The sequence below is a fragment of the Salmo salar genome, chromosome 11 (assembly GCF_965601325.2).
Source record: "Salmo salar chromosome 11, fSalSal1, whole genome shotgun sequence".
Classification (NCBI taxonomy): domain Eukaryota; kingdom Metazoa; phylum Chordata; class Actinopteri; order Salmoniformes; family Salmonidae; genus Salmo; species Salmo salar.
The window spans coordinates 81,972,517-81,996,812 of record NC_138301.1 but is presented as its reverse complement, the minus strand read 5'-3'; the positions used below and the strand labels follow the sequence as shown (position 1 = coordinate 81,996,812).

The 24,296-nt window shown below is 42.5% G+C and overlaps 2 protein-coding genes across 6 annotated transcripts in view; one reads left to right on the top strand and one right to left on the bottom strand.

The window, feature by feature from the left end:
- LOC106562956 (1-acyl-sn-glycerol-3-phosphate acyltransferase alpha) overlaps positions 1–14,924 on the top strand; it is a 29,839-nt gene extending 14,915 nt beyond the window's left edge. Inside the window, exons 3-6 of the mRNA XM_014128090.3 lie at positions 7,666–7,841; positions 8,180–8,275; positions 9,154–9,226; positions 9,425–14,924. Coding sequence (XP_013983565.3) covers positions 7,666–7,841; positions 8,180–8,275; positions 9,154–9,226; positions 9,425–9,591 — 512 coding nt within the window. The 3' untranslated portion in view covers positions 9,592–14,924. The remainder of the gene's footprint in view (positions 1–7,665; positions 7,842–8,179; positions 8,276–9,153; positions 9,227–9,424) is intronic.
- Positions 14,925–15,886: 962 nt separating this feature from the next.
- The window catches only part of LOC106562955 (epidermal growth factor-like protein 7), a 51,894-nt gene continuing 43,484 nt past the window's right edge, over positions 15,887–24,296 (bottom strand). For all 5 annotated transcript variants that reach the window (XM_082958092.1, XM_014128086.3, XM_082958094.1 and 2 more), the window contains exons 4-9: positions 23,642–23,754; positions 23,389–23,484; positions 21,471–21,692; positions 18,188–18,246; positions 17,661–17,823; positions 15,887–17,397 (exon numbers count right to left, since the gene is read on the bottom strand). In XM_082958092.1, coding sequence (XP_082814218.1) covers positions 17,378–17,397; positions 17,661–17,823; positions 18,188–18,246; positions 21,471–21,692; positions 23,389–23,484; positions 23,642–23,754 — 673 coding nt within the window. In that variant the 3' untranslated portion in view covers positions 15,887–17,377. The remainder of the gene's footprint in view (positions 17,398–17,660; positions 17,824–18,187; positions 18,247–21,470; positions 21,693–23,388; positions 23,485–23,641; positions 23,755–24,296) is intronic.

Sequence of the window (24,296 nt, the reverse complement as noted above, 5' to 3'; positions counted from 1 at the left end):
ATACAGAAACCCTCTAGGTAGATAGTGTGGTCTACAGATTATCATGAGATACTCTACCTCAGGTGAGCAAAATCCTGAGACTTCCTTAGATATTGTGCACCTGCTGCTGTTTACAAGTATGCATAGGCCCCTACCCCGTGTCTTACCAGAGGCTGCTGTTCTATCCTGCCGATACAGTGTTTAACCCACCAGCTGTATATTCTTAATATCGTTGTTCAGCCACGACTCGGTGAAACATGAGATATTACAGTTTTTAATGTCCCGTTGGTAGGACATGCGTGCTTTCAGTTCATCCCATTTATTTTCCAGCGATTGAACGTTAGCTAGCAGAACGGAAGGCAAGAGCAGATTAGCCACTCGTCGCTTGATCCTCACAAGGCATCCTGATCTCTTTCCGCGAAACCTACGTTTCCTTTTCCAGCCAATCACAGGGATCTGGGCCTGGTCGGGTGTCCGTAGTATATCCGTAGCTTTTGACTCATTGAAGAAGAACTCCTCGTCCAATTTGAGGTGAGTAATCTCAGTTCTGACGTCCAGAAGCTCTTTTTGGTCATAAGAGACGGTAGCAGCATCATTATATACAAAACAAGTTACGAGCAATGCGAAAAAACAAACAAAATAGCATGGTTGGTTAAGAGCCGATAAGACTGCAGCCCTACCCTCTGGCGCCTATCATACCCTACCCTCCGGCGCTGCCATCAGGTGTGCTATTTAGAGGGTGAATGAGCAAGACAAAATATTTAAGTGCCTTTAACGGGGTATGGTGGTAGTTTCCAGGCGCACCGGTTTGAGTGTGTCAAGAACTGCAACGCTGCTGGGTTTTTCACGTTCAACGGTTTTACTGTGTATCAAGAATGGTCCACCACCCAAAAGACATCCAGCCACCTTGACACAACTGTGGAAAGCATTGGGGTCAACATGGGCCAGGATCCCTGTGGAACGCTTTTAACACCTTGCCCAAATGAATTGAGGCCAAAGGGGGGGTGCAACTCAATATTAGGAAGGTGTTCCTAATGTTCTGTACACTCAGTTTATATTATTTATATATATATACATAAAATACACACACCCTGAATCACTCTCACACAGAGAGAGAGAGGTCCAGCTCATGAGCTCCATCAGCAGCATATGTATCTAGATGTTTATAAAATCGTCTTTAACGTCTATGGGCTAGGTGGGACGCTAGCGCTTTCTCAAACATACAACTATTTTACACCATTTTAAAGATAAACTTATCGTTAATCTAACCACATTGTCCGATTTCAAAAAGGCTTTACAGCGAAAGAAAAACATTAGATTATGTTAGGAGAGTACATAGACAAAAATAATCATAGCCATTTTCCAAGCAAGGACATGTGTTTATAAAACCCAAAACACAGCTAAATAAAGCACTAACCTTTGACGATCTTCATCAGATGACACTCCTAGGACACTATGTTACACAATACATGTATGTTTTGTTCTATAAAGTTCATATTTATATCCAAAAACAGCATTTTACATTGGCGCGTGATGTTCAGAAAATGTATTCCCACCAAAACATCCGGTGAATGTGCATATCAATTTACAAAAATACTCATAAACGTTGACAAAATATATAACAATTATTTTAAGAATTATAGATGGACTACTCCTGGATGCAACCGCTGTGTCAGATTTTAAAATAGCTTTACGGAGAAAGCACATTTTTCAATATTCTGAGTACATAGCTCAGCCATCACGGTGAGCTATTCAGACACCCGCCAAGTTCGGGGCAACCTAAACTCAGTATTAGAAATATTCTCTTACCTTTGCTGATCTTTGTCAGAATGCCCTCCCAGGACTGCTACTTCCTCAAGAAATGTTGTTTTTGTTCGAAATAATCCATATTTATGTACAAATACCTCTGTTTTGTTCGTGCGTACAGATCATTTATCCAAAGGCGAGCGCGGAACGAGAGACAAAGTCAAAATGTTCCATTACCGTACTTAGAAGCATGTGAAACGCTGTTTAAAATGAATCTTTATGGTATTTTTAGCGTACAATTGCGACAATATTCCAACCGGACAATAGCATATTCATTCAAGAAGAAAAAGGAGTGGGGTGCTCGCGGGACCGAGCATATCCAATCCCTTTGTTGCCAGGCAGACCACTCAGCAACTGAGCTCCTATACTCTGCCCAGTGACAGGAGAAGGCTCAAACCACTTTCTGTAGGCTTTAGACAGCCAATGGAAGCCTTAGGAAGTGCAACGTCACCCCACAGACACTGTTGCTTCGATAGAGAATCAAAAGAACTACAATTCTCAGATTTTTCACTTCCTGCTTGGATTTTTCTCAGGTTTTTGCCTGCCATATTAGTTCTGTTATACTCAGACACCATTCAAACAGTTTTAGAAACTTCAGAGTGTTTTCTATCCAAATCTACTAATAATATGCATATTCTAGTTTCTGGGCCAGATTAGTAACCTGTTTAAATTGGGTACGTTTTTCATCCGGCCGTGAAAATACTGCCCCCTAGCCCAGACAGGTTAAAGGGAAAGCACATCCCTACCAACCTCCCATGATAGATATGAACTACTGCTCCACCTGCTGATCCCAATCCTGTAATGAACAGCCCCGGCCTTTTGCCCTAGCTTCTCTCTTTGCCCCCTTCCCTCAAAGAGCACTTTGTTGGCTGCGAAATGGGAAGCACAGGTCACTCCATCTCATTTACACACTCACACACACACACACACACACACACACACACACACACACACACACACACACACACACACACACACAGAGAGGAGTCAAGTGTTACCCTGCGTCCTTCACACCGCCCACCTTGTCCCACATCAAACCAGCTATTCTCACCTGGCTGGGCTGACAGGACACCAAAACAACCAGCCAACAAAATAGATTAGAACCGCTAAAAAGATCAATACAGGGCTCCAGACTAACATGTTTCCTTGGTGGCACCAGCCCATGATTTAGTTTTCTGCGGCGTCGCGCAATTTATTTTTTGGTCTTATAAAGCCATTCACAGTGCTTTAATAAAGTGTAATAGACTAAAAAGATGACTGCTATGGTGTGTGCTCATCCACACCCCCTCCCAAAATGGCTGCTGTGCCATTTTCTTTTTTTTCTCCCTTACATTACTTGACATAAATCCAGAAAAACTAGATATTGAAGAAATAAGTTAAATATTTTCATGTGACTCTAAATATATTTATGTGCAACCTAATCCAGTGATTGTTATGCATTTTGGGTAGACAGTTGTGATTTTTATTTTATTGTTAAAATAGGGCTGCAGAATGGAATGAATTTGCCTGCATATTTTTATGTGCTCTAATATCATGGGCTAATTCACCACCCGAGTAAGCGGAAACTAAAAAACACATTAGCTAGAGTGCTAACTCTAAATATAGTACCCTCTTGGGTAGCCATGTATTAATCTAACAGTAAATGTTAAAGCCTATGTACTCTCAATGGCCAATGTGCATTTTGCATGCTCCATATCGCAAAGCTAAATCTAATGTCTTGTTTGTAAAATAGTTGCTATTGAGAGTTGAGAAATGAAAAGTATACCTACAGAAAGCTGAGAACATCTCCCAAACTCAACAGGATAGCTGTGTGTTTCCCGTCAATTTGATTTCTTAATTTATTTATTTTAATTTGATTTTTTCCTCGGAAGGAGAGCGAGAGTAGCTCGCTTGACACAGCAGTAGTCCCCAGCGAAATGAATACAGGGGCAGGCAGACACTTTCGTTACAGGAATCATGGTAATGATTGGTTTCAGCCTCCTAATCATGGTTTTGAGTGAAGTGACTATGTAGACTGTGCAGCTTGCACCGACATGAACTATTTAATAATAATAATAATAATCATTTTTTACGTGCACGCCAAGTCAAAATGTCTCAATGTGACTAAATGGAGTCCTGCAATACACTACTGATTTACAGGTGAAGTCGGAAGTTTACATACACTTAGGTTGGAGTCATTAACTCATTTTTCAACCACTCCACAAATTTCTTGTTAAACTATAGTTTGGCAAGTTGGTTAGGACATCTACTTCGTGCATGACAAGTAATTTTTCCAACAATTGTTTACAGACAGATTATTTCACTTCTAATTCACAGTATCACAATTCCAGTGGGTCAGAAGTTTACATACACTAAGTTGACTGTGCCTATAAACAGCTTTTAAAATTCCAGAAAATGATGTCATGGCTTTAGAAGCTTCTGTTAGGCTAATTGACAATTTGAGTCAATTGAAGGTGTACCTGTGGATGCATTTCAAGGCCTAAACTCAATGCCTCCTTGCTTGACATGATGGGAACATCAAAAGAAATGAGCCAAGACCTCAGACCATGTTCATCTGTACAAACAATAGTACGCAAGTATAAACGCCATGGGATCAAGCAGCCGTCATACCGCTCAGGAAGGAGACGCGTTCTGGTACTTGGATGCAGAAAGTGCAAATCAATCCCAGAACAACAGCAAAGGACCATGTGAAGATTCTGGAGGAAACGGGTACAAAAGTATCTATATCCACAGTAAAACGAGTCCTATATCGACATAACCTGAAAGGCCGCTCATCAAGGAAGAAGCCACTGCTCTAAAACCGCCATAAAAAAGCCAGACTACGGTTTGCAACTGCACATGGGGACAAAGATTGGACTTTTTGGAGAAATGTCCTCTGGTCTGATGAAACAAAAATAGAACTGTTTGGCCATAATGGCCATCATTATGTTTAGAGGAAAAAGGGGGAGGCTTGCAAGCCGAAGAACACCATTCTAACTGTGAAGCACGGGGGTGGCAGCATCATGTTGTGGGGGTGCAATGCTGCAGGAGGGACTGGTGCGCTTCACAAAATAGATGGCTTCATGAGGAAGGAAAATTATGTGGATATATTGAAGCAACATCTCAGGACATCAGTCAGGAAGTTAAAGCTTGGTCGCAAATGGGTCTTCCAAATGGACAATGACCCAGGTCGCAGTTGTAAATGAGAACTTGTTCTCAACTAGCCTACCTGGTTAAATAAAGGTGAAATAAATTAAAATAAATACTTCCAAAGTTGTGGCAAAATGGCTTAAGGACAACAAAGTCAAGGTATTGGAGAGGCCATCACAAAGCCCTGACCTCAATCCTATAGACAATTTGTGGGCAGAACTGAAAAGGCGCAAGGAGGCCTACAAACCTGGCTCTGTCAGGAGGAATGGGCCAAAATTCACCCAACTTATTGTGGGAAGCTTGTGGAAGGCTACCCAAAACGTTTGACCCAAGTTGAACAATTTTAAAGGTAATGCTATCAAATACTAAACTTCTGACCCACTGGGAATGTGATGGAAGAAATAAAAGCTGAAATAAATCATTCTCTCTACTATTATTCTGACATTTCAGATTATTAAAATAAAGTGGTGATTCTAACTGACCTAAGACGGGACATTTTTACTAGGATTAAATATCAGGAATTGTGAAACTGAGTTTAAATGTATTTGGCTAAGGTGTATGTTAACTTCCGACTTCAACTCTACATACAACTCACTATAAGGCATGGCTCCCTGACCCAGGACCAAATACCATTACGGATTGCTTCAGCCACCACACAAATAAATGACGTATTTCACTAGCTTTCCCTTCGCAAGGCCAGTGTGAGATAAGATCGTAACAGGCCAAAGCTCATCCCAGATACAGTAATGATGAAATTGTCTTGAGTAGAACAACAGATCAGGGGGCCTCATTTATAAACATTGTTTACTAAGAAAATATACCCCAAAATATGCGTGTGCCAGTTTTCCCGCAAAAGTTGAATGTCTTTTACCTCCATGCAAAATTTAGACCACGTGTAAGCACATTTATAATACACAGTAGAACTGAACAGGTGAAAAGACGGTTGGTTCTTAACATTGAAGCTACTGTAACAGTATAGCTTCCGTCCCTCTCCTCGCCCCTACCTGGGCTTGAACCAGGGACCTTCTGCACACATTGACAACAGCCACCCTCGAAGCATCGTTACCCATCGCTCCACAAAAGCAATGGGCCCTTGCCGAGCAAGGGAAACAACTACTTCAAGGTCTCGGAGTGAGTGACGTCACCGATTTTGAAACTCGATTAGCGCGCACCCTGCTAACTAGCTAGACATTTCACATCGGTTACACTACCACTAAGTACACCTACTGTAATATTTTTGTTGTTGTGTAGCCTACAGTATTTCAGAATTCGGGGCAGTCCAGCATTTAGGTTGGGGGCAAAAGTCGATGCTAAACATTGTTGAATTCAAACGTTCTGCTGACAGGTCCAGCATAATGTTTGCTTTCTGCCAACACATCCAAAAACATTTTTGATAAAATCTGCCATAATTTTTTTTAGTTTTTTTTGTTGTTGAAATGACTGTGGCCTAATTCCAATAGTTCCAAATTGGAAATAAAGGACAAATTAGCTAGCAAGTTAAAATTAAATGCTTTTCGACCTGTCCCCAAATTAATGTAACTGGTTCAGAGTTTGTTTTGATATTTTAACCTCCATGTCGTGATCGCGTTTGGTGTAGGGGGACAAAAAATATTTATGTATGATGGCGCACGTGCGCAGCCGGTTTGGGTTCCGTACACTAGTTCCTATTTCTGAAAATCACTCAGCTCTCTGACGCAGTGGCTACTACGGCAAACCATGCTCCAGCTAGCAACCCAGTGCTAGCAACCCAGTGCTAGCTTGTTTGAATGGCCATACTGTAGCTAGTTTGCCAGAACTTCATCAACAAGCTATGACACAAGTTATGGGACTGTTCTCAGAAATGAGCTTGTGTCTGACTCTGACAGCTGGCACTGTGCCTCCCTACTTTGTAACATCAGAGTGCAATTAGCTGCGCTCTAGAACTCTGCGCACTAATCACGACAGAACAGATATTGTAACTCATTTGTGCATTAGCTAACACTTCACTACACTAGCTAGAGGGAGTGTTCAGCATTGAGTGAGTGAACTGGCATTGTTAGCATGCCTGCCTTTTCATATGGATTGATTTGATACTGGTCCAGCCAGCAAGCAGACACTACATTTTTGTGCAAATTTCCAATTTCATAAATACTGATTCTACCACTACAACACCTTAGCTAGATGTAGAATAGGTGATGATAAACTTCAATATCAGCTACAGGTTATTTTTGATGAAGAAAGGGAGTTGAGTGGACAATATCATTGCCTTGGTAACATTTTCAAATGCCAGGACAGCATATTGTGGCCAAACTTTTCTTTAGATATCCCATGAGTGTTTGCGAGTTATCATTGAAGATGGCCGTCGTCGCGTTATCTGGCACGACAAATGTGCGTCAGGTTAAGAAATCTCAATGTTTTTTTTCAGAGTGCACACAGATATTTAGTGTGAAATTTACACAATGTTTACAAATGAGGCCCCGGGAGAGAGACGCTGTGCACCATTCAAGGTCACAAAAATGTCCTAAAGTCTCATTCCAAACCATTCAGTGTTGTCAATGGAATCGTGTGAAAACTCCGTTAGATTCAACCCCACATGACTGAGTTCATACAGAACATATAATATCCCAGTTATCAGGTCTAAAATATCCTCTAAAGGATCTAATGGGCTAGATATCCACTAACAGATCCTCTCGGATCCTTTTCACCCCCCGGTCTAATGGAGATCCTACCAGATCCTGTAACGGATCCTAACAGATCTTCTCCAATCCCCAGGTCTAATGGAGGTTCTCCCAGATCGTTGCACCATGATTGCCAAGAAGGAGCTGGTGTACGCGGGCACGGTGGGCATCGTGTCCTGGCTGGGCGGCATCATCTTCATCAACCGCAAGAAGACCAGCGATGCCAAGAGTGTCATGGCCGACGCTGCCAAGACCATGCTGGAAGACCAGGTATTTCTACAGGACTAATCAATGGGACCGCATGATTATACATGTAGCCCTCTGCTGTACTCTGGGCCATGCCAAAGTCATGATTAACTCCAAACTGATTTGGCAATTATGCCAGATGGTGAGATGGAGCGTAAGACTTTGAGCCACTGATTTATAACATTCCCAAGCCAATATATCCTGAAACTTAACCCATTCAAGTTCGAATACTTGATATTTGTGTTTTTCTATTGTAATTTCTAGCTGAGTATCTTGGTCAATCTCCACCACTGATATTGACATTCTGTGTCCATGCTTCCTCATGGGCCTCACCTTTGACCCCTGACCTTTGCCCCCGGTAGATCCGGCTGTGGGTGTTCCCTGAGGGCACACGGAACCAGAGGGGCGACCTGCTGCCCTTCAAGAAGGGAGCCTTCCACCTGGCAGTGCAGGCACAGGTGAGCCACATGGCTCTATCCGTTTATGTCCATGCCTCTATTTCAGTGGTCACTCTATTTGGAGGGAGTTGGTGTGTGTGTGTGGTGTGTGTGTGTGGTGATCTGGATTTAGATTTTGGTGTTTACGAAGTAGGGGGGCTCTGGTAGTATGGGGTCGTGGGTATTATACCTATTTAGGACACAAGGGGGAGCTAACAACCTAACGTGGTTACTGAATGAACATGATCTGATTTTCAGGGAATATTTTCACTACCTTTGTGAGAGAAAAAGAAAGGGGGACAGAGAGAGGGATGGAGAGAGTCAGAGGGAGAGAGACGTAATGAAAAGGGTTTGAGGTAACCGAGAGAGGGTGATGGGATGAGTGTTGGTGTGAGAAAGGCACAGCTAGGTTTTCTGAGGTGAGAAGAGTAGGGGATACACAAAGGATTAGTCTTTGAAGGCTTGGTCCAGAAGAAGCAGCACTAATCTCTCAGTTCAGTTCAAAGGCTGCTGTCTGTACTGAAGGTCGGATGTCTCTCTCTACACTATGGTTCAAGCTCTCGTCTCTCAGCGCCAGTCAGTGAGGGAGGGAGGGAGGGAGGGAGGGGTGGACAGAGGAGAGGAAGATATGTGTACAGACAGTCTGTGTGTAGCTGGGTCAGCCATGCATGTGATTGTCTGGATCTGATTGTTCATGTTTGTCTTTGTCTTGCCTGAGGGAAGGAAAAGATCATTGAAAAGATTAAACTTATCTTGGAGAAAATAATGGTATTTAGGTACCCAGGGCTTGAATCGAATGTGGAACGAACTGTCATGGTAACTCTCTCTCTCCCTCCCTCCCAATTCGCTTTGCTCACTCTCTTCCTCTCGCTTCCCCCCTCTCGCGCTCTCTGTTCTAGGCTCCGATCATCCCCATTGTGTTCTCCTCCTACAGTAACTTCTACCTACAGAAAGAAAAGCTGTTCAACTCGGGTACCGATCACGTTTTTAATTCATAGTGAAATACTGTGTGTAATTTCATAGTGAAATAATCATACACAGCTACTCTTGAAATGAACTGCTCATGACATGTATAGAAAGATGTCTTTTGGTTTCATGCAAACACGTTGATGATGAATGAGTGATGTGCTGATAATGATGGTTGGACTGATGATGCTATGCTCAAACCAGGGACCATCAAGTTGAAGATCCTTCCAAAGATCGAGACGAAGGGCATGACGTCAGACGACGTGGCCGGCCTCGCCGACAAGTCCTACGACCTCATGCGCTCAGTCTTCCTGGGCATCTCTGGCTTCGCCCCCATAACCCAGAGCAACGGGCCCCCCTCGAACCACTGAACATTCCCCCCCCAATCGTCCCAGCTCCCTACCTACGGTACCTACAGATTAGGTCAAATATATTGGCACCCTTATGGCGCAGAATGTTCCATTTTATCTTTTCAAAACTATTTGAATGGCACCTGCAATTTACCACAGGTGTGAGATAAATGACACAGTAAACGAGATATTGCCTCTAACCAAATTATATTGCCTCCAATCAAGAGTCCAGGACATTTTTCTTTGAAATCTGCAGTTGTAAACACAGTTTAATTTCAACTTGTTTTTGAAGAAATAGAGAATTGTGCAGGGGTGCCAATATATTTAACCACATCTGTATCAGGATACAACACACACACCAGGCCTCTCTCATGAACTCATCTGTTGTTTTGGCCGGGTACAGTTTGGTTCTGGTTGGCTCTTGCTCCGACCCAGCCCCCATACAGTGCAGTCCTGACTTCTCACTACAGAAGACCTGTTGGCTCTGCAGGTTATGAGTAGAGTGACGGACGGACGGCAAGTAAAACGGAACATGATTAATGTGCGTTCATCATGCATGCTTGGGATCCCTTTTTTTTCTACCTCCACCTTTTTTAAAAGAGGCTTTATTGTTATTGTGTGAATTTTCTTTATTTTTTTATTTTACCAGCCAGTGGTTGTACTTTCGCTTTTTTCCCTTCCTTCCGGCTCAACTTTTTTGTTATTTCATATGTTGACGGTGGATATTTATACTGATCCTCTGGTGCTGCCTTAAATTTTTTTCTTAATGTGCTATAAAAGACACGCACAGCACACAACTACCCTGCTTTTAACACACGCAAACCACTCCCACCGCTAACACACACGCACAACACACCACAGTACCCCCTTCCCCAACACCCCACCCACCCCCAGTATATCCTCTCCTGTTCTGTTGTGCATACCAGCCTCTTTTTGAAGGAGTAGGGAACCAGGGTCTGGACCATGGGTCTTGAGGGGAGATGGAGGGCGACAGAGCGAAAGGAGAGGTCAGTAGTTGATCAGGGACTTGTTCTTTAGCTGTGTCTCAGTGCAATCAACTCTATCGTTACATACAGTGCATTCGGAGAGTATTCAGACCCCTTGTCTTTTTCCACATTTTGTTACGTTACAGCCTTATTCTAAAATTGATTAAATCATTTGTTCCCCTTCAATCTACACACAATGCCACGTAATGACAAAGCAAAAAGAGGTTTTTAGAAATGTTTGCATTTATTGACAAAAATAAAGCGCCGCAGAAATGTTTTGGTACTCTTGCCTAGATCTGTGCGTCAACACAGTCCTGTCTCGCAACTCTACAGACAATTGCTTCGACCTCATGGAATGATTATTGCTCTGACATGCACTGTCAACTGTGGGACCTTTTTATATTGACAGGCGTGTGCTTTTCCAAATCATGTCCAATCATTTGAATTAACCACAGGTGGACTCCAATCAAGTTGTAGAAACATCTCAAGGATGATGAATGGAAACAGGATGGACCTGAGCTCAATTTCGAGTCTCATATCAAAGGGTCTGAATACTTATGTAAATAAGCCATTTCTGATGAAGTTGCAAAAATGTCAACCTGTTTTTCACTTTGTCACAATTAGGGAATTGTGTGTAGATGAGGATAATTTTTTTAATCCGTTTTTAGAATAGGCTGTAACGTAACTGTGGAAAAAGTCGAGGGGTCTGAATGCTTTCTGAATGCACTGTACATACCACACTTGCTTCTCAATCCATGTGATCAAAATAGCTCAATGACATACTGTGACGACGCCAAACAAGCTATACAAAGAAACAAAGTACAACGAGAACAATCATCAGTGAATTCATGGACTCTAGTGGACTCAACGATTTACAAACACTGTACATTGTTGGTGTACTAGCCTGGCAGGTAGCCTAGTGGTTAGAGCATTGTGCCAGTAACCAGAAGGTCGCTAGTTTGAATTCCAGAGCCAACAAAGTGAAAAATCTGTCTGTGCCCTTGAGCAAGGCACTTAAACCTAATTGCTCCGTTGATAATGGCAGGCCCTGGCCGTGACCTCACTCTCTGAGGGTGTCTCGGGGAGTTGGCATATGCAAAAATACACATTTCCCATTCACACATGTATTAATACACATTGTACATGTGTGAAGTAGGACATATATAAAAGCACCCACCAAATTATTATTACTACGTTGTCTTGTTTTACTTCCCAACAGCTTAGAAATAACATTGTGAAAAAAGTGTTTTCTTCAGCTGTGTTATATATTTTGCTTTATATTTATTTCTACATCATATGATAGTTTATTTAGCTTGTTTGTAAAAAAAAACGAAAAAAACAACGGGCTCAGTTGGTAGAGGGTGGGTCTTGTAACACCAGGGTTGTGAGTTTGATTCCTCACCCGTACGGAAAATGTATGCAGCCATGACTAAATCGCTGTGGGTAAAAGTGTCTGCTAAATGGCATAAATTTGACTCCACTTTTTTTTTTGTCTTATCAAATATCTCTTCTCTATTTAAGAAGTGTCAGGTGATTTCATGAAGTTCAAGATTCCGTTTTGTGCCATGTCGGTGTGCAAGTGTTTTAAACGTTACACAGTGGAGAGAGGTTTTACTGAGCGGGAGTGTTTTTAAACCTAACACTGGGGAGTGATCTAGATGTTACAGTACAACGTGTTCTGAGGGAAGTGTTTAAAATGTAACAAGTGACCTGTTAGTGATGGCTCGTTTTTCATGGTTTCCAATGAAAAATCATCTGTTACTAGTCCTCGCTGCACTGCGGTGATGACGGTAGAGCCAGTCGCCAGGTTTCACATTTCAAATCGAATGTTTGACATTAAGTTGTTTTTATGGTCCTCTTAACTAGATTTTTTTAATATTTTTTTTTTTTACTAATGGTGCATTTCCAATGAGGATTTTCCCCAGTGATTTACCCAAAAGGCTCACACTTTTCGGTTTCTATCTACATGGGCCAGCACCTGTCTCACTGGGCCATGGCTCTGGCGGACCTGCTCTAACTTGGAGGCAAGGCCCTGGGAACTTTTCAGCTGGCATTTACATAGCAATGGTTAACTGTGAAATGTAACACCTTCCCACAAAGCAACTGTCTTGAATGATGCAGATGTTGATTCTGCACATCCAAAGTCACTCTTGATGTAAACACAATTACACTAGAGCTTCCATTTAACCAACACTGGCAACCCATTGGTGTGGGGGTTAAGTCTTAATGGAAAAGCACCATAACTAACTACTAATAAAGCCTGCTTGTTTCAGCCTGGCCCAAAAAATACAAATCTTTAGAGGTGAAATAGGAATCAAATGCTCCTCAAACTGAACACCACACCTGTATTTTGGTAACCCCTGTGATACCCGTAGTTAAGAAGTAAAATATAGCCTAATAAATTGAGCAATTGTCAAATGTTTTAGAGCAATCTTGGCATCGTAACAGCACAGTAACGACTCTTGTAAATCTTTTGCTTGGCCAAATGTTCCCTATTGGTACCTGGTAACTAGGAGGGCTGCTGTCCGAGTGGCTACCTTAGCTTTATACTTGAGAAACAGGTCCTGTTTATACTATAGATTAATGAGGAATAGGGATATGTGTTACGGGAATGTCTCAACACCTACTGTAGTTTTCTGACCAATTTATGATACGCAAAACCAAACTAAAAATACTTTTTATTTTATCGGTGTATGATATGTAAAGTCTGACTGCAGTTTAGAAGGCTTGGGCTATTTAAAAAAGGAATTGGCTGAGATTTGTGACGTTTTAGCCTTATGTCAAAAGGTGGTACAGTAATCATCAAATTTAGGATTGTGAAGTAATTAAACTTGAGGTTTTATATTTTGTAATTAGACAGATGACGTCTTACAGTAAATTACTGATACTTTTTTATTTATGGCAATAGTTTATCATTTGCATACAGATCTTGACATTTTTGTATTCACTGCTTTTACTTTACAGTTTGATTAAAAATGTCGCTTGCAGCTTTTTGCCTGTCAAACGCCAGTGTGAGAATGTATTTCGGCATTCATGATTCTTTGTGTACTACTCTGGCTGCGTTTACACAGGCAGCCCACTTCTTATATTATGCCCAATTATTGGCAAAAGCTGATCTGATTGGTCGAAAGACCAATTAGTAAAAATATATCAGAATTGCGCTACCTGTGTATATGCAGCCTAATTGCATGTAACATTTTTTTTTTTTTTTCAAGTATAACATATTCCAATAGAATGTTATCTTGCATAACGTTGGTTTCTGACACTACAAAATGTGTCTGATGAAATGTATTTATTTGAAATTAAGTGTTAAATTCGTTAACCTCCAGAATCCATTTGTATTTCTTGTGCACCTAAACTTCCTGAGGAGCAGGGTTTGGGGTCAATCAATTCAGAAAATAAATTGAATTTCCAAATCCAATTTTCCTCAATTCTTCTATAAGACAAATATGGAATTATAATTTCAGTTTACTTCCTGAAATGACTGAATTGAAATGTTATTGATAAATTGCTCACGTTGTAGGAGTGAAAACATTGTGTTTCGTCTGGCAATAAACCTGTATACTACTACGCCTCTTCATAGTCAAGTGGCTGCAGGAGCTTTAGCCGCTCGCCTGCTGGACTCTTGGTTTACTTGGCTCCTAGGAGTAAATCAACTCGGCACTCGGGCTTTCCTCATCTTTCTTATTTAAGACCAGTAACACCATGTAAGTAAAATACATACGCCAGTCGGTCCCAATACATAAAATTAATCTGTGACATCTGTTTTTGTTCACAGGAGAGCATATTTATGAGAGTATTTTTATTTTATTTGTTTTGCTTATCCTCATGTGGTGGTGTTACATTTTTGAAATCCTGCAACAAAGATGTTTTCAATGTTCAGAGATGCTTCCAATTTGGCACTAACCAAATGTAAACTGTCAATGATTTTAGACAATGGTCAAGAGTTAGCCTATGATTATTTTCATGGACGTTTTGTAGCTCAACTTCCTAGTGTGTCAGCTAAAAGCGTCATCGACTCGATGACCGTGATAACTCGACAGGCTCTGCAACACTTCTTTAGAGAGCCTTGTTGGTTGATCTGGTGTTTTTTTTTTTTTTTTTTACAATTAAATTGGAGAAATTTAAAATATTCCAAATTAATTAAGCACTTCATGGTGAGTTTGGGTGGTTATATAAAAATGATCTTAAAATATTCTATGAGTTTCACCAAAGCTATTAAAATGTAATCTGTTCGTAGCTTAAGATAACTATGTACAAGTGAACTGGCCAAAGTGTCTTGTCTTATGACATCTTGGTGAGCCTTCTGTGTGTGATGTTTGAAGAATGCCTTGGGAAATGATAAATAAATGTCATTTTTTTCTTAAAGAGCTGTTACTTTATTGCTGTGTGTGTGTGTTATTTCATTTTAAAATATAATTTTATTCTCGGACACTCAGGCTTTGCAGATGAGATTTAGGATGGCTCCGGCAATATTTTTTCCCTAACTCTCCATTGAATTGACATTGGAACTATACTGAACAAAAATATAAACGCAACATTTTATCGAGTTACAGTTCATATAAAGAAATCAATCAATTGAAATATCTTCATGAGGCCCTAATCTATGGATTGGGTGCCAGGCCCAGCCAATCAAAATTAGTTTTTTTCCCCCCAGAATGGTTTTTATTACAGACAGAAATACTCCTCAGTTTCATCACCTGTCTGGGTGGCTGGTCTCAGACAATCCAGCAGGTGAAGAATCCAGATGAAGGTCCTGAGTGCCGAGGTTACAAGTAGTGTGCGGTTGTGAGGCCGGTTGGACGTACTGCAACATTTGCTAAAATGACATTGGAGGCGGCTTATGGTAGACAAATGAACATTAAATTCCCTGGCAACAGCTCTGGAGTCAGCATGCCAATTGCACGCTACCTCAACTTGACACATCTGTGGTATTGTGTTGTGACAAAACTGCACATTTTAGAGTGGCCTTTTATTGTTCCTAGCACAAGGTGCACCTGTGTAATGAGCATGCTGTTTAATCAGCTTCTTGAGATGCAAAACTGTCAGGTGAATTGATTATCTTGGCAAAGGAGAACTGCTCACTAACGGATGTAAACAAATTTGTGCACAAAATATGAGAAATAAGCTTTTTGTGCATATGGACATTTCTGGGGCCTTTTATTTCAGCTCATGAAACATGGGACCAACACTTCATGTTGTGTTTATATTTTTGTTCAGTATAGGAATGTGTTTGAATGGTCAAATTGAGATATCGATCTGTATAGTTACTTTTCTTCCAAGTAGCTTCACATAAAATTCTATATTCACACAATAAATCCTCTACTAGACATTTTTAATTGATCCATTTTATTACAAAAAGTTACAAAGCTATGTAAAAAAAAATATATAAAAAAAGCCAACTGTCTATTGTAACTCTGAGATAAGCACAAGGAATTATAACTTAAATAGATAAATACAGATGTCCATGCGAGACCCACCATGGGGGCTCTGACAGTGAAACCAGCTGCACTGATGTGAACTTAAAACACGGAAACCAGATACATCATAGTCAAAATGGCTGTTTGACCTTAAACTCTCAGATTGTCCAGTAATGTGGTAATGGGAGAACGAGGCCCCAGTAACCCTGTCACAGGTAGTGATGTTACACTATTCTGTCTTTCGGTAAAACAGCAATGTAAAGACATGAAATTATGCTGTTGGGAGAGAAAAGAGACTCAGCACATGACAGGTTTGCCCATCATAGAGCTAGTCTTTGGCTAGATCATTCATTAATTTTTTATTATTATTTATTTAAACTTTTATTTAACTATTTAACTAGTCAGTTAAGAACAAATTCGTATTTACAATGACGGCGTCCCCCGACCAAACCCTCCCCTAACACAGGTGACGCTGGGCCAATTGTGCGCCGCCCTATAGGACTCCTGATCACGGCCAGTTGTGATACAGCCCGGGATCAAACCCGGGTCTGTAGTGATGCCTCTAGCACTGCGATGCAGTGCCTTAGACCGCTGCGCCACTCAAGGAACCCTGAAACATATACACAAACTACCTTTAGCATCTATTCATGGCGGTATCTTCTGGCCAGGGTGGTTTTGTTAAGAGCCCCGACGCTCGTTCTGAACGTTAACAAGCATTGCTTGCGGTACGGTTTTGGAAACATAAGCAACGTATCTTTCATATCTGCGAGAAATAATTGTAAAAAAACAAAAGGTTAAATTACTACACCTTTTATATGGTTAGGGTTAGTGTTCCCATGCACACGGCAATATCCCTATGTTACAGCGCTTGTTTACGGAAGACAGATGGTGGACAGAGACGACCACCTGTGCTAATTAGCTATCTAGAGTGTGTTCGAACACCTGTGTGTAAGCGTAACTGGGGAGGAAGTGTAGTTTGACGGCTGGAGGCACACAGATGTAAGGATCTGGGCAAACCTGTTTCAGTAAGTATTTTTTTATTTGAAAGATTAATTCCCGCTGATATGAAAGATACATTTTCTATGTTTCAGAAACCGTATCGGAAGCGATGATTATTGACGTTTCTAAATGTTAAAACAGCGTTGGGATTGTAGTTCACATGGTGCTACCGTGTTTATAGCTGAGAACCCTTGAGATAAGGCAGAATGCCTTGTTAATGCCTTGGGTTCTCGAGAGCAAGTCTTTGGGCTGGTACAGGAACATGAATGCACAAACGTTGAGTAGGCCTATGTTCTGCTAACTTTCTTCCTCCTACCATAGGAGGAATCATTCCATTCCTATTGTTATTGTGTTGTGGATTCAGACTGTTCAGATGTCAGGTTGGTTTTCACCCAGTCATGTCTAATTTTCCTGGCAGGAACCTGTAGTGAGGACAGAAAAGTGGACAAATCAGTCCCACTGGGCACAGATGCCAATTCAATGTCTATTCCACTTTGGTTCAACGTAATTTCATTGAAAAGACGTGGGAACATCATTGATTTAACCAGTGTGTGCCCAGTGGGGTGTTACTATCTATAGTCAAATCATTTCACACCCACTTCAAGCCTCTATATGGCCAATTTGTCCTGTCCAACAAGAGGAGTACAACGAAAATACATTTTTAACTGTGTGTTTATCCACTCACAGGTACCGAGGCGTTCCTCGAGGAAGCCGATTTGTTCGCTGAGCGAGTCGATGCGGTCCAGCTGCTGGAAGGAGTGAGACAGGAAGCTGGTCTTCTCAGACACGCCCTCGTCCAGCGACATGGGGAACAGACTGGTGAAGGGGGCTAGGACCAACTGGAGCTTCTGGAGGGAAGGGGGGGAGAGATATTACATTCTACTGTAATCCACGGAGCATGAACAACATGAATTCTAATGAAAAACTCATAAAGGCTTTTAAAAGGTCACTACCAGTCTGGTGTTTCAAAGGATGCTGGGTTTTGTGAGTGTGTGTGTGTTCTCTGTCGATTAACAAAGCTTCATGATTACATCGTGAGTGGTATTTGATATTACACCATGCAGTGTGTGACTAAGGCTGGGTCAAGGTGGGTGGTGGATGCTAGAGGGGCATTAGCAATGGTTATAAGGGGGACTTTACACCCGTGTGTACACCCGTTCACGAGAGCGTGTGCGTGTGTGTTCATGTGATGGTAGAGGAGTGCAGTTGTACCTGCTCTAGCAGCTCTACTCTGTTCTTCAGGCTCTGTACCTCCTCTGTGACCCTTCCACCTGTAGACAACACACACACACACACACACACACACACACACACGAAAATAGAATGTTGATCACCACTATGCAAAACACCCTCCAACTGCACACCAAGGTTGCTTATAGAGAGAAAACGTTTTGAAAACGGATTGTACTGCCTGAACTTTTCTGATAAGAACACATGATTTCCTTTTCTGTTGCAAAACGTTTTGATACGATGAAACCTACAGAATATGACCCGGTAGGGTTAGCTTACAGACAGGTTCAACAGAGGGGGAAAGAGTGTAATTGTTAATCCTTCCTATTCTATCAAAAGCTTGGAATTGTGACATGTCTTTGAGATAGATATTGCCTCTAGCATCTTGCTCTGATCCTGCTACAGAGTGATTCATAAATAAGCAGAGCTATGAAACAAACGGGAAGAGAACCGAAGAACCACAAGCTAGCTGGGGAATTCAGTTCTTTGGGTGAAGCCGGTGACAAATCCATAAATTAGCCTGCATAAGGGTCTGAGAATATGGGAAAATGACACAGACACACACCATATAACTGACAGAGGGCACTATGAACAGACACACAGTCCATCATGTCTTCTCTAAACATGTGTCGTCCTATCGGTTACAGGACAAGGAGGGGTGAGCTGGGCTGGAGTCCAACCAGTCACCAAGTGTCCCCCTGCTCCCCACGACAGGTCCCCAGAGCTAGGGGTTCAGAGCTGGGGTAGGAACCCGCGTCTTGGAGCTAGGGTCAAACTGAGAACAGTTTTATCTCTCCCAGATGTGGCCTATTATTGAGACAAGAGGACGGGGGGGAGCGATGACCCCCAGCAGACGAGGTTGATGGAGCTGGAATGAGAGCGCTAGTCCCAGCCAAGAAGAGGGAGAGAGAAGGAAGAAAAAAGGCTCCAGAAATGGAGGGAGGGGGGAGGAAGAGGGGGTCAGACGAGAGCTGTTACGGTCTGAGCAGGGCATTTATTCCCATGTTTATCTCGGTGATCTTCATCAACATCAGACGTCAGCCTGGATATAAACAGTTAATGGATATAATAGGGCCATTAACCACAACACTGATGTTGTTGCTGCGACTGCCTGCTGGCCTTGCACTCTGTTGGCCAAGGAGAACACTTCTGTACTGAGCCTGAGCCTGCACATATTCCCCCAACTAACTTCCCGTCACCCACATCACTTTCACCAAGTACAGAGATCTGTCATATGTTTTTTCCTGCTGTTTTTCTCCTTTTGTGCTGATTAGGCAAAAGATCTCCCTAACCCCTATTCATCCATCCACAAGCACGCACGCACACACAAGCCCCTCCACCGTACATCCACCCTCAGCCACACTCAGGGGGGTGAACAGCCTGTCTAAGTTTAGCTGAGAAGAGCCATCTTGTGTGAATTTGGTCATAACCACTTTTTCCTTTCCTCTGGACACAAATACAGACGGACAGAAAGCGGTTAGGAGAAAGAGGTCATTGGTTTGGCAACGCTGCCGCTTCTACTTTATGTACAGTACTACCAGTTTTTATGTCTTTAAGTGTGTTTAACACATGGAAGACAACCTTTCCTGTATATCTCCCCTCTATCTAGACCAGTGTTTCCCAACTTTGGTCCTCGAGTACCCCCAACAGCACACATTTTTATTGTTGTAGCCCAGGACAAAAACATCTGATTCATCTTGTCAAGGGCTTTATGATTAGTTGAATCAGGTGTGCTTGTCGGGGCCACAACAAAAATATGTACTGTTGGTGGGGTCCTCGAGGACCGGAGTTGGGAAACACTGATCTAGAGAGAGAAAAGGGGGGACATGATTAGTCTTTTGAGAGGTTATGAGTGTACGGTATGTTAACCATACTCCACAGAGGAGAGGAAAGGGAATTTCCTTATGTATTGTCCAGACACTTCTAGACAAGAGGTTATTTTAGCTCGTTGCTATGTTACGCCAAACAAAGCACATCTATATCTAGGTTTCCATCCAATTGGCTACAGATTTTCATGCGAATGTTCTAAATGTGCATAAAGAAAATATGCACATTTTCCCACCAGTGGTGTGTTTCCACCAAACTGATTTGTTGCAGATATAAATCAGTGCGTGATGACGTAGTGTACACAAAATACATTTTCCACTCTACCAATAGTTTTGTCACAAAAACCTTAGTGTTAAATTGCAAATGTGCAACTCTGGTCTTGGCACATGCATTCTAGCTAACAGCTCTCAGATACAGTGCGGGTAGGCTAGTCTACATGATGAGATTATTGTGGATAATAGCGAGAATATTTTTATTTGTCAAGCATCGATCATCATGTCACCAGAGTAAGACCCACAATATTTATTGGAAAGGAGCATCAAGCTCATCACCTTGCTCTTTCACCACCCTGTGAAGTTCATAACTTATTTAATCTGTAGCCTAATAAACTGCATGCTTTCTCGAGTCGTAGTGGGAGGACCATACAACATATCATCACGTTACTCCAAGTTAATAATACATTTTATCATGCGAGAACAAAAAAGTCCCACCATGTCGAACGAAACAAATGATCTGTCGGTATTTATAAAATTGGACCGAAACCTGTTTCCATCACAGTTGTTGTGATTTATTTTTATACGGCATGACTTCACTTGCATAAAATCAGTTTATTCCTTTTTTTCAGAGTGATATGCAGCAGTTTAGAGAAACGCTCGAGTGTGCAAAAGTGCGGGAGAGAAGGACGCTTCACTCAATACTAAACGAAAGTTCTGTAAATGTGGGACGTTTTCCTAAGCAAAGGATAAGGAAGATAAGTCTACATCAATCTATGTTGAAACAGCAGTTATCAGCATGGTTCATCTGGTCATACCATACTGTACATGACCACACACTTGGTTGTTGAGCGCATGTGGTCCACTTGCAGTTGGTACCAGTCGCAGTGCATTATTACTCACGGTACGAGTTGAGTTTGGCATAGCGCGTACCAAAAGTAATAATGGACAGCGAGCCTGGCTATTGTCGTGTCTCCTCTTCACTCCCATAGGAGGCTATGCTGGAACACACACACACACACACACACACACACACACACACACACACACACACACACACACACACACACACACACACACACACACACACACACACACACACACACACACACACACACACACACACACACACACACACACACACACACACACACACACACACACCACATACAGTACATGATTGATTACTATGCCTGTGGATGAATAGTGAGAGGAGGTAGGTGTACCTGTATCACTGGAGGGGGGTCTGTAATCGTTTGCTGCTGCCTGGCCGGGGCGGGTGGGAGAGGCGGGAGGGGCAGGAGGTGTAGGAGGAGGAGGAGGAAGGCTCTCACAGGAGTGTCTGTCTCTTGCCAGCCTGTAGCCCTCTCTACAAACACACCGGTAGCTGCCTGCCATGTTCACACACTTATGAGAACAGGGCTGCTGCTCACTGCACTCATCCACATCTGATAGAGAGAGGGAGGAGAGAGTCACTGATGTTGTTTATTTAAGTGTGCTAGCATTAGTGTGTGAGTGTGTACAGTGAGGGAAAAAAGTATTTGATCCCCTGCTGATTTTGTACGTTTGTCCACTGACAAACAAATGATCAGTCTATAATTTTAATGGTAGGTTTATTTGAACAGTGAGAGACAGAATAACAACAAAAAAATCCAGAAAAACGCATGCCAAAAATGTTATAAAATGATTTGCATTTTAATGAGGGAAATAAGTATTTGACCACTCTGCAAAACATGACTTAGTACTTGGTGGTAAAACCCTTGTTGGCAATCAGAGGTCAGACGTTTCTTCTAGTTAGCCACCAGGTTTGCACACATCTCAGGAGGGATTTTGTCCCACTCCTCTTTGCAGATCTTCTCCAAGTCATTAAGGTTTCGAGGCTGACGTTTGGCAACTAGAACCTTCAGCTCCCTCCACAGATTTTCTATGGGATTAAGGTCTGGAGACTGGCTAGGCCACTCCAGGACCTTAATGTGCTTCTTCTTGAGCCACTCCTTTGTTGCCTTGGCTGTGTGTTTTGGGTCATTGTCATGCTGGAATACCCATCCACGACCCATTTTCAATGCCCTGGCTGAGGAAGGAGGTTCTCACCCAAGATTTGACGGTACATGGCCCCGTCCATCGTCCCTTTGATGCGGTGAAGTTGTCCTGTCCCCTTAGCAGAAAAACACCCCCAAAGCATAATGTTTCCACCTCCATGTTTGACGGTGTGGATGGTGTTCTTGAGGTCATAGGCAGCATTCCTCCTCCTCCAAACATGGTGAGTTGAGTTGATGCCAAAGAGCTCCATTTTGGTCTCATCTGACCACAACACTTTCACCCAGTTGTCCTCTGAATCATTCAGATGTTCATTGGCAAACTTCAGATGGGCATGTATATGTGCTTTCTTGAGCAGGGGGACCTTGCGGGCGCTGCAGGATTTCAGTCCTTCACGGCGTAGTGTTACCAATTGTTTTCTTGGTGACACTGGTCCCAGTTGCCTTGAGATCATTGACAAGATCCTCCCGTGTAGTTCTGGGCTGATTCCTCACCGTTCTCATGATCATTGCAACTCCACGAGGTGAGATCTTGCATGGAGCTCCAGGCCAAGGGAGATGGACAGTTCTTTTGTGTTTCATTCCATTTGTGAATAATCGCACCAACTGTTGTCACCTTCTCACCAAGCTGCTTGGCGATGGTCTTGTAGCCCATTCCAGCCTTGTGTAGGTCTACAATCTTGTCCCTGACATCCTTGGAGAGCTCTTTGGTCTTGGCCATGGTGGAGAGTTTGGAATCTGATTGATTGATTGCTTCTGTGGACAGGTGTCTTTTATACAGGTAAAAAACTGAGATTAGGAGCACACTCTTAAAGGGAGTGCTCCTAATCTCAGCTCGTTACCTGTATAAAAGACACCTGGGAGACAGAAATCTTTCTGATTGAGAGGGGGTCAAATACTTATTTCCCTTATTAAAATGCAAATCAATTTATAACATTTTTGACATGCGTTTTCTGGATTTTTTTGTTGCTATTCTGTCTCTCACTGCTCAAATAAACCTGCCATTAAAATTATAGACTGATCATTTCTTTGTCAGTGGGCAAACGTACAAAATCAGCAGGGGATCAAATACTTTTCCCCTTCACTGTAGGTGTGTGTATGCGTGTACCTGTTTGGCAGTGTTGTCCTATCCAGCCCAGAGGACAGGCACAGCGGTTGGGTCTTAAACATGTTCCTCCGTTCACACAGGACTGGACACACACCGCTGGTTAGGACAGAGAGAAATAGCATAACAAACACACACACACACACACACACACACACACACACACACACACACACACACACACACACACACACACACACACACACACACACACACACGACATATGGGATGCTAGGAGAGCGTTAGCCCCCGTTACCTTGGTTACAGTTGTGTGAGTGGAGTTGTCGCCAGCCCGGGCAGCATTCTGGATAAGAGTGTGAGAGTGGCGGCGCTCTGGTCACCTGACGGTAGGCCACCCTGTACACTGTCCTGAAGAAAACACACAAAAGAGAGTGAGAGGTTAGACAGGGTCTGTGCTGCCGACATAGAGTCAGTTAGGTGTGAATAATGATCCTGAGAAATCAAGACTGGTCTGTTACACTGTAGAGTAGCATTTGGTCAGATTCCCCTATCTGTCAACGTTGTGTGTGATGAGCTCCTGAGAAGAATGTACACTACATGACCAAGAGTATGTGGACACCTGCTCGTCGAACATCTCCTTCAAAAATCATGGGCATTAATATGGAGTTGGTCCCCCCTTTGCTGCTATAACAGCCTCCATTCTTCTGGGAAGGCTTTCCACTAGATGTTGGAACATGCTTCCATTCAGCCACAAGAGCAATAGTGAGGTCGGGCACTGATGTTGGGCCATTAGGCCTGGCTTGCAGTCGGCGTTCCAATTCATCCCAAAGGTGTTTGATGGGGTTGAGGTCAGTGCTCTGTGCAGGCCAGTCAAGTTCTTCCACACCGATCTCGTCAAACTATTTCTGTACGGACCTTGCTTTGTGCATGGGGGCATTGTCATGTTGAAA